This window comes from Triticum aestivum, chromosome 3A (genome assembly GCF_018294505.1).
Source record: "Triticum aestivum cultivar Chinese Spring chromosome 3A, IWGSC CS RefSeq v2.1, whole genome shotgun sequence".
In the NCBI taxonomy this organism is placed as follows: Eukaryota; Viridiplantae; Streptophyta; class Magnoliopsida; order Poales; family Poaceae; genus Triticum; species Triticum aestivum.
Window position 1 is genome coordinate 209,573,085 of NC_057800.1, and position 10,792 is coordinate 209,583,876.

Below are 10,792 nucleotides of genomic sequence, written 5' to 3' on the forward strand. Positions count from 1 at the left end.
ACAGGTGTGGTGGCCGGAGCTCGGTGGTGCACGGGCGCAGGGCTATGGCTCGCCCTCGAGGGAACCAGGTAGCTAGGCCGCATCTAGGGGGGCCAGGGAGCACGGTGGATAGCACAGCTGGGCGTGGTAAGCTCAGCGGTGAGCAGGAGGTCGGCCATGGCGGACGGCGGCCTCGGGAGCTCGTGGGGCGGTGGCTAGAGGAAGCTAGCGAGAGGGGGAGGTGAGGGGAAACGTAGAAGAGCTCACGGAGGGGCTAGCGGAGGAGACGACGAAGTCGGGGAAGCTCTGGACGCGCCGAATCGGTGGAGTCGATCTCCGGGCACCGGAGGTGAAGACGACGATGCTCCGGTCGACTGCGGCCTCCTCTGGTCGCGTGCGTCGCGTGGGTAGCTTCACGGGGTCAGGGCGGAGCTCAGGGATGCATAGTGGGAGCGAGGGGGTGGTTGTGGCCCCGGTAACGGCGTCGGCAGCGATGGGCTCCGCTCGGGCGTGTGCAGAGAGGGAAGTAGAGGAGGGAACGGGGTCCAGGGGAGGAGAGGGAGGGCTGGACGGCTCCGGGCGGCTGCGTGGCGTCTCCACGCATGGATAGGCTCGAAGGGGGAGGCCTCCAGCGCGAAGCAGGAGGTGGCCGGCGTCGACGCGCGCCACGCCTCGCCTCTGCTCGTCCTCCTGGCAGAGGAGGAAGAGGACAAGGGAGGAGGAGGTGGGCTGGGCCGGCTGGGGGAACTGGGCCGGCTCTGGTGGCTGCGCGGGTAAGGCCAGGTAAGTGGCCCAGGTGGCCTCTCTCCCCTTTATTTTTGTTCTGTTTTATTTTTTTAATCATTGTTTTCTATTTGTTTCAATCTGTTTTGATTTAGTTCAAACACTAAATCATTTTTTGTTTCTTCCAATAATTTTTGCAGGGACTGAAAGTAATATTCTAGAGCCCCTCACAAAATATCAGAATTATTGAAGCATTAAAAATATATATAACATATATTTGCTCCAACTCAAATACAATATATATTAGTTCAAAGATCCAAAATGACATGGAAAAATGTGCATCATCTCTGGTTACTGTTTCCAGCATTTTTCCAAAGATGATGAACATTTTTGAAAGCCACTTGGATTGACTGAAAATATTTTAGGTGAACCTGGTGAATTCTTAAAATGCTAGGGTTTGGACAATCCCCATTTCAACTTTCTGTAAAAGTAAACATGATGCACACATGAGGCTAAGCTAGAGCAATGCCAGAAGCTAGGGATGTGACACGTGGTCCACTGGTTGATAGTCCCATATGACCCATAATAATGGGAGCCGACATGGCTAGTACCACTAATCCAGGACACCATCATCATCTCAGGAAAAACGCCTAATTAGTATGCATGATACTACCTATGATACTCACATTGTGACCAACCTAATGTGTTACCGTCACATAGCGCTTCCCAATTAAAAATGACTCTACAAAGTAATAAATGAAGGTCTCACTATTGTCACACATATGGCACTACTCATTTATGGAATTAGTAGCATAGACTAATAACTTACTACTTCCTCCATTCGGGTGCATAGCCGGTACGCGTAGTTCTAAGTCATTGATTTGACTAATTAAATATTACTCCCTTCGTCCCATAATGTAAGACTAGTGTCAAAAAACGTCTTACATTATAAGACGGAGGGAAAGGAACGAGTAGCTAATGTTTGGTTCATAGGATAGGAATATTGTAGGAATAGGAACTTCATAGGAAGTGAGATGATATGCATCTCAATTCCTATAAAGAAAGAGATGTCATTTGATGCATAGGATAGGAATTTTGCTATTGAGTCTTAGGCCTCCTTTGGTTTGGAGGAATTTTGTAGGATTTTCATAGGATAGGATTTCTATAGGAAAAATTCCTTCAGAGCTCTTTGGTTTGTAGGAATGAAATCCTATTCATATGGAGGAATTCTTCCTATCCTCCACATTTCATAGGAAAATAAACATTAGCCTAGACTCAATGGAAAAAATCCTATGGTGTGAATCAAAGGGCATCTCCTTTTCTATTCCTATGCATAGGATTTGAGATGCATGTCATTTCATTTCCTACGACTTTTCTATTCCTATGATTTTTCAATCCTATGAACCAAAGGAGGCCTTAGCTAATGTTTTTTCCTCCAAAATATGAAGGATTTATTCCTATCCTACATAGGAATAGGAATCCATTCCTACAAACCAAAGGGTTTCAAAGGAAATTTCCCTTTGCAAATCCTATTCTATAGAAATCCTATGAAATTCCTACAAATCAAAGGAGGCCTAAAGGGGAAGTTTCCTCCCTTAACTTTCATTGTTAGGTAGGCGAGGAGATTCGAACCTAGGTGGCTTGAGTGAAAACAGAACCTATGTGTCACCAAAAGCATATCATTAGTGTCATATAGGGATGTAGTTTCTAAACATATATTTTTTATTACATATTCCCATCGTTCGGAAATACTTGTTGTAGAAATGGATGTATCTAGTCGTATTTTAGTTGTAGATATATCCATTTTGCGACAAATAATTTCAAGGTATATGAGAAGTTTTTGCAAGGTACAATTTTTTTCATATAGTGTCAAAAAATATGGAGACGGAGTGGATCTCGGCCCTTGCCGATTGGAGGGCTCTGTTTTTAGATTTTTTTGAGCTTTATTAGGGTTTGTGTCCTGCTCAGGAAGGCGAGACGGCGACAGCTCCCTGAAGATGAAATACAGGGCCCCCCCTCCTAGCCCCTGTTCCGGTGATGCGTCTAGCATCATCGGTGGGCGCGTGGAGATGTGTCTCCGGCGGATCTGTCTTTGGTGGATTTGTTCGGATTTGTTCGTCGTTCGTCTTTGTTCATGTGTTTTCAGGTTGGACCCTTCTGATCTACACTCTTCATCCACGACGGTTGTTGTTCTGGTGCGTTGGTTCTATGGGGCCTTAACACGACGATTTCCTGACTGTCTACTACAACAACGTTTGCCCGGGTCTGGCGAGGGAGGGACAATGACAGCTGCGCGCCTTTCGGCTCACTTCAGTGCTTGTAGTCGTCGCTAGGTGGTCTATGGATCTGGATGTAATTATTGACCTAAAACTATGAGCATGCATTATACTCCGTACATCCGGACGAATGTACTACTAGTAGTCTAAAGCTACTCACCACCGTGACCAGTCGTTTTGGACGGATTGAGGCGGCAGAGTCCGGCTTCTGAGCTGTGACACTCGGTATGCGTATGCCAAGGCTTCAAACGAGTGAGCGTAGCCAGTAGCAGCACGCCACTCCGAAAGCCACGATAGCTAGACTTGGGCGACACGATAGGAGGACCAACGTGGCTGACGGGCCCACCGCCACCGCACCGGCGCCCCGAGGGAACGAATCAGCGGATCCGACGGCTTGACCGGGAGGGAGGACGCCCGCGTTAAGGAAGCCAAATTATTGGTTTAAAACCGCGTCCGCACAGAGTGGGCGCACGCCACAGGCCCGCTTCTTCTTGGCAGCTTCCTCGTGCAGTCCCTCCCTCCCTCCTCATCCTCTCACCCCACGTCTCCCCTCACGCGCCTCGCACCCCATTCCCTTTTCCAGCCCCCCTCGCTTCGTCTGCGTCTGCGTCTGCGTCTGAGACACAGCACCACGCCGCGGCCGCCCCACCCACCCGCCAGCCAGCCAGCCCTCACAAAGACTTGACCGGTTCCTGCGACCGCCTCGGCCTCTTCGCCTCCACCGCCTCTTCCGCGATCCCCTTCCGCCCGCCGTCTTCCGTCCGCAGCCCCAGCTCCGGCTTCCCCCTGCTGGTTACCGCTCTCCCCTCCGATCGATCGGTCGGGGCTACGTCCCGGCGCCGGCGCGGCTCTGCTCTCCGCACCACAGGTGAGGGAACTCCTTCCTCGGCGACCACTTCCCGATCCATTCCGTTTCGCGTGAGAAGAGGCGCCTTCCTCGGTGCCGGCGCTTTTGCCGCGGTTGCCGGCAGAGCTCTCGTTGGTTTAGGGCTCGAGGTTCTGGTGCTCCTGGATTTAGGCCTTTGGGGACAGGGAGGAGAGATTTTTTTTTTTTTTGGGCCGGAGCTCCTCTCCTCGAGTCCCGATTTTGGCGCATGCGGAGCGCGATTCGGGGCCCCTTCCGCCGAAACCTCGGCCCGTTGGCACGAACGACCACATAGCGGGGATTCGAGTTGCACCATAGTGCGTGGGGAACTGGGGCTCATTGCCGTCTCGTTGCAGTACTAATGGCCCCCCTTTTGGTCGTGTGGAGTAAGGGGAGAGAGGGGGTGCTGTAAGATTACTTGAAGTGATTCTAATTACTCTCTATAGTTTCAGAATCACAGTACTAATCGTATTTGTGTTTTGTTATTCTTGCCCAGATCATATACAATGGAAACTCTACGTGACATGGCTCTGCCACCAGGATTTGGATTCCATCCCAAGGACACTGAACTCGTTGCTCACTATCTGAAAAAGAAAATACTCGGTCAGAAAATCGAATATGACATTATACCAGAGGTGGATATATACAAGCATGAACCATGGGATTTACCTGGTAAGTTGAAGATGCTTGTATATGGTTGCCTGTGATTATTCTGGTTCATAGTAAAATGCAGTATGGAGGAGAAAAATGTTTATTTTCTGCTCCTATATTTGTACTTTGTTCTTTTCCACAAATTGAGCCTTCTCGTGTCACATAATGTAATTATTGGTAATGATATCATAACTAGACATTTGGTAGGAGTGACTAAAGAACGTGGCATATACCCTTGTTTAACCAGTGATGATAGGGCATGTACAATGGTGCTATCTTAGCAGTGCCACTTAGTATAAATGTTGAGGCGGAGGAGAGAGAAATCATAAGAAAAGGCTTGTCTTCTCTTATTTAAGAAATTATCTCTTAGAACATGTCTCACTACGTTCTTAGGAATAACTAGTTATTGAAGATAAGGCTAAGAGATGACCCATTGTAGACATGCTTTTATTGTCATTTCTAAATTACATACAGGACTTAAGATAAGACTGTCTTATCAACCACTGTGCATGCCCTTAGTAGTTAATCTTAATAAGCTTTATAATTTTAACAGTTGATCGCTAATGGTGTATTTTCTTTGTCAGTACTCATCCTTTGGCATTATAGAGGATTTACTTTCTGTTTTTAGTATCCGATGCATTCTAGATTTTATCTGCCGTGTTCTTCAAATCCTCATCGTACCTAATCCTCTGATGATACTTCATGTTACAGCAAAGTGCAATGTTCCAACCCAGGATAACAAGTGGCATTTCTTTGCTGCTCGAGACAGAAAGTATCCTAATGGTGCTCGGTCAAATAGGGCAACGGTTGCTGGGTATTGGAAGTCTACTGGAAAAGACCGGGCCATTAAGGTGGATAAGCGGACCATAGGAACAAAGAAAACTTTAGTTTTTCATGAAGGTCGGCCTCCCACTGGAAAACGTACTGAGTGGATTATGCATGAATACTACATAGATGAGAATGAATGTCAAGCCTGCCCTGATATGAAGGTATTGTACCAACAATTGAGGTTTCAAAACATTAGTATATTAAGAAACAGCATGAGAGAGCTAGATGCATTTCGTTGCATCTTTTACATGTTATGTTACATTACTTGATGTGCATTTCACATGTTAGATGCCTTAAAAAAAGGCACAAACTTGAAATCTAGTGTGCTAATGTTATTTCTTTCTTCTTCAGGATGCCTTTGTTCTATGTAAAGTTACTAAAAGAATTGACTGGACATCAGAGAATGGTAACGAGGTGGGCAATAATAACCCTCAGCCACAACAAGCAAATGTTGCTGCTATTTTAGCTGTCAGTGTTGAACAACCAGATACTGCTGCATCATCAATTATTGGTGATGAACTTCCAAGTGATGCTGCTACGGTAGCTATCCCTGCTCACACAACTCCAGATGGGAATGATGACCTTAAAGAATGGCTGGAAGAACTGCTTGATACCTCCTTTGATCCTTCTGCTAACACTGCAGTGGATTCTATTTCTGCTCAACTGTCTCCGGATGAACAAAATGCTGAATCATCGGTATGTTATCCCTCACAGCAGTGCTTAGTATTTAAACAATTCAACCAATAGTTCCCTTGTAAGGAAAAATGCTTATGCATAGGCAAGAAATTATTAGGTAGATTTTGCAAGCCAAGAAGCTTCTTCATAATAATTTTGATCTCATGCATGTGCTAGTTGCTTGGTGGTAGTTGATAGAGCTAACTAGGTATGCATAAATCACTCACGCCAGAAAATACTGTAGAACTTTGCTGATATGTGGATACCATAGACAACAGTGCACTAAAAATGAGTTTATTTATGCACAGAAAAACAAAATCTAAATTGCAGTGCTATTAATTATTTCCAAGAAACTCTGAATTGTCCAATGTAATCTTAAATAAAGTTGAAACTAGCCAGAGTTATTAGTTATTACAACTTGTTCTGGACCTGGTGTTAGTAGCTTGTCAATTCCTTAAACTAGCTTATGTGCTAGTGCTACTCCTTTGTCCTGTCTCTTTGCTGCTGAATTTGTGTGTACCTCAGGATTATGGGCTCATCCTCTTAAAATATTAATTTTTAAGTTATGAGCGTATCATAGTGCAAATTATGAGCAATCTTCTCCTTTCTGCTGGGCATGGTACTATATTTTTTAGTTCCTGCACGCTTACTCATTGCATTTATTTTCCCTGCTGAATTACAGAACATTGGTGCTATGGCTCCGAAGGTGGAACTGGACTATGCCAGTCCTAACCAGACTGTGGTAGACGATACAGACTTCCTGTTGCCAGATGATATTCACTCCATGTTGTATCCTGGTAGTGATGACTTCACTTCATGGCAGCAAACATACTTTACGGCGGCGGATCCCTTCAGTCTGTCAAACAACTTCATGGAGGAATTTCAGATGAAAGAGCTACAGTTACCTCTGGAAAATAATGGGCCTAATCTGTATGAACCTGCTGATACTGGAATTGTAGTGCGAACACGTCATGGGGGAACATCTGCAGCCAGCGCTCCACCATACAAGGCTCGACTTCAGCAAAGTCTTGGCAGGATGGTTACGAGCAGCTCTGAATCCATCAACCAGACTATCAAGTTCGTTGACAACAACGGTCATCTTGATCTCATGACTAATGTGAAACACCAGAAGAAACATGTGCGTGATATTACTTCTGCCAGGCAGTCTGATGCAAAGAAGTGTGGAGGTCACAACAACCAAGGATTTCTCAGGGGCATCCAAAGGGCATTTAGAGGCTGTTCAGCAACAGGACTGAATATACTCGTTGCTCTTTGCATGGTTGGAGTTGCTGCAGCAATACTGCACCATGGACGTCACCGTGGTGGGATCAGTTTGTAGTAGAGGGGGATCAGAAGCGTGCCTAGTTTTAGCTGTACAAATCTGTAGCATCTACGCACTGTGATCTTGATCTTGACAGTAGGCACTGTGATTGAAGTGGACGAGCGATTGAGCATGTGGCTGGGATCCTTGCCTTCTGGAGGTACTTGGTCGTTAGTCGTTACACGTAATGTGTGCTCTGGTGCAGGACATTGATTCCCTTATATCTGGTTTCTTCATGGTGTTTGTACATATGAAGCTCTTGCTTTTTGATCAGTCTGGCTAGGTACTATGGTGATGGATGAGTGCCAAACAGAAAAGAACAAAAACATAGGGAATAATAGCTGTGATAAGTTCTCTCTTACTGCATGCTAGATTTGTAACTCTGAACCATAGTTAACAGCTTGTAGTAGGGTCATCTTTTTCATTCGAGTTGAACCAAGGGTACTTATGTAAATTAGCGAGTAATAATCATCATCTCACTTTGGATTACAGCATTATTGGATTACAGTATTGCTGTCATTTGAAGCGATGACCTGTTTGCTTGAGTACTACTGTCATTTGAAGCGATGACCTGTTTGCTTGCTGACATTCGCCGCCTCGGCAGTCACGCTTTGACGCATGACAGCTAAAACAATGAAAATTCGCAGGGCACGCACCAGCACATCTGTCTATTGATTTGCCCTGTGATTCGGGCACTTGTTTTGACGGAACTTGCTTGAAAAGGAGAAAAAATCTCAACCCTGTCAATATGGCTACTTGTTTTGACGGAAATTGCTTGAAAAGGAGAAGAATTCTCAACCCTGTCAATATGGCACAATATACGTACATCAACCGTTCTTGTGCATCACTATTCCTGTGTTAGGTTTCATCTTCTTATCTTGTTTAATTCCCTCTTTACTCTTAAACCGGTTCTTTTCAATCCTTCTTTCTTAAACCGATTCTTCTTTTCAATCATGTCTCATCCATTGATATTGTTTACCTTCTTACTCTGTACACCCGTTCCGGTGTCACCTTTCCCTACTCCTTTTCGCGTCATCTGACTTCTTCCTTTCAATCCTTTGATCATGTTGTTTCTCAATTGATTTTATGTCCGTCCAATTTATCTTCCTCTTCCTTATCTTAATTGATCAGTTACTGTGTTGTCCTATCGTAATTTCGTGCCATCCTTCTTTCCATCATAAATTCATGCACTCTTAAACGATGCAACGGCCGCTACACGCCGCCTTGAGTCCTTGATGTCACCGTAGTTACGAGGAAAAAAACTCAACATTGCACTATCCAGATCTAAACGCCTATCAACAACTCATGATACCAATTGACAAGATCTGAAGAACTAAAGGCTCGGGACCGCTGGTTTACGGCGATTATGGCGTCTAGACTTTTGTGGCGATGATGATGGTGGGAGCGATGTCAGCGACGCGACAGTGGTTGCGGTAGTCGGCTCTTGTCCGACGTCTCCATTCTTCGTTTTGTTTGTGGCTATGGAGTCGACATTGCGGCAGCGGGCCTTGTGGTGTACGACAACTGTCTGTAGGTGGCCCACTGGGCGATCTTCCGTGGCACCAACTGTGCCTGGTTTTGTCCTTTAGAGTTCTCCGTCAGTGTCAGAGTGTCTGGCCGCCGGTGGCTGAGTTTTGCCGCAGATCTTCATACAGGTCCACGTGTCTGCTACGGTGTGGGTCGAGTCGAAGATCGCCTACGGCAAAGTCGGAGTGGTTTGCTCATAGTTTATGGATGATGATGATTCCTCTAGGGAAGGAGCGATGACGATGATGCATGTGTGTTGTCTCGACAAGGTCCTCTTTGAATTGGTGTGCAAAAAATATAAACATCCACAATATTAAACGAAGAATATATATAAATTCATTTCATATTATGGATTTTGATATATTTCTCTACAAATTTGGTCAAACTTGATAGGTTTGAGTTTTCAAAAAATAATAAATATTATATTTAGGCGTTGCAAAGCGCGTCCAACCCTTCTAGTAGATATACTATGCTCCCTAATTTTGGAGCTCTCTCCTTTAATTAAAGTTTCAATATCTGGTTTGGTTCATGATTTTGACTTGGTCAATGATTTTATCAATTGAGGTGTTCAATTTGAATCGTGTTCAACGATTTTGATTGAGGTTATTTTGAATTTAATCCATGATTTTCATTCAATTGAGGTGTTTAATTTTGGATGTTTTATAATTTTGACTGGGTCAGCGATTTCAATTGAGGTGTTCAAATTTTGGATCTGTTTCACGATTTTAACTCGGTCAACGATTTCGATTTTGGTTATTTTAAATTTGTTTCATGATTTTCATTGAATTGAGATGTTTAATTTTTTGTTGGGGCGACGATTTCCATTGAGATGTCCAATTTTGAAGTTGAACGGGTCAATGATTTCTCTCAAATCAATCAGAAACAACCAGCATATAAAAAAACCGTCAACAACCGTCCTATTAAAGCACATAGTCATGCACACCCTTCCATCACCTAGCAAAAAGGAATCATCAACATGCAACATTATAGCACGAATATAGCATGTCGTCGTGAGTGCAGGAAACTTTCTCACATACTCCCTCCGTTCCACAATATATGCCTTCCATTTATCGAAATATAGATGTATTTAGACATGTTTTAGTATATCGGTACATTTATTTTTGGACAAATGAAAGTCAAGTATTTTAGGAGTACATGTCAGTTAATTAGCACATAATCACACCTTTTGAAAGGGACTTGGAAAACACCACATTATAAAGAAAAATAGTCCATCATCTTCTCACGTATCAAACCCAATATTTTTTTATGAAAACGGCGCAGCAAGTGCGTACAACTCTTCTAGTGGTTATATTATTGTTTTTTGAAAGATCCAGGGATTCCTGGCTTTGCATTGATTTAGCAGAGAGCAATTAGGAAACAAAACATGGGATGGGTGACCCATAGGTCAAGGATTAAAGAGAAGAGAAAACAGAGAGAAAGGGGAAAAAACAGGAGCTCCAAGTTACATATCTCCCAACGTATCCCCGAATGTGGTCATATTATTGTTGAGGTGAATGGCTTGTTGGAGAATAGGGTACTTGATCCGGTTAAGATATCTCGTGAACAAAATAGGGTAGTGGTCATATTATTGTTGAGGTGAATGACTTGTTGGAGAATAGGGTGTTTGTTTCGGTTAAGCTATCTCGTGAACAAAATAAAGCGGTACATTGCTTAGCGAACAATTGTCGGATAGCACTGTGGCTTAACCAATCACCCTTTGTTGCCTACGAAGCACCGATACGGCCAGAACTGGTGTATCTGCATTGCACGCCGCCGATACTCCGATACGCAGGATACGGCTTTGATACGCGTATCCCAAGTGTATCCCGGTTTTTTATTAAAAAAAATAAAATAAACCCGATACGCACTGTGGAGACGGCGCGATACGGGCAGGACACGGCAAGGACGTCGCCGGCGCCGAGCTCAATAAGATGCCCACGAGCGGGG

General features: G+C 44.5%; 1 protein-coding gene across 1 annotated transcript; it reads left to right on the top strand.

The window, feature by feature from the left end:
* Nucleotides 1-3,455: 3,455 nt before the first annotated feature.
* On the top strand, nt 3,456-7,863 carry LOC123060990 (NAC domain-containing protein 74). The gene is made up of 5 exons (XM_044483867.1): nt 3,456-3,846; nt 4,340-4,515; nt 5,206-5,483; nt 5,674-6,018; nt 6,680-7,863. The coding sequence occupies exons 2-5, from the start codon at nt 4,350-4,352 to the stop codon at nt 7,334-7,336; spliced, it is 1,446 nt and encodes a 481-aa protein (XP_044339802.1). The 5' UTR covers nt 3,456-3,846; nt 4,340-4,349; the 3' UTR covers nt 7,337-7,863.
* The last annotated feature ends 2,929 nt before the right edge of the window (nt 7,864-10,792 follow it).

What these genes read in the sequence shown, in the direction of transcription:
- LOC123060990 (XM_044483867.1), top strand. Translation starts at nt 4,350, where the DNA reads ATGGAAACTCTACGTGACATGGCTCTGCCACCAGGATTTGGATTCCAT. An exon ending in AAGCCTGCCCTGATATGAAG is followed by an intron (nt 5,484 to 5,673) that starts GTATTGTACCAA and finishes TTTCTTCTTCAG; the next exon opens with GATGCCTTTGTTCTATGTAA. An exon ending in AACAAAATGCTGAATCATCG is followed by an intron (nt 6,019 to 6,679) that starts GTATGTTATCCC and finishes GCTGAATTACAG; the next exon opens with AACATTGGTGCTATGGCTCC.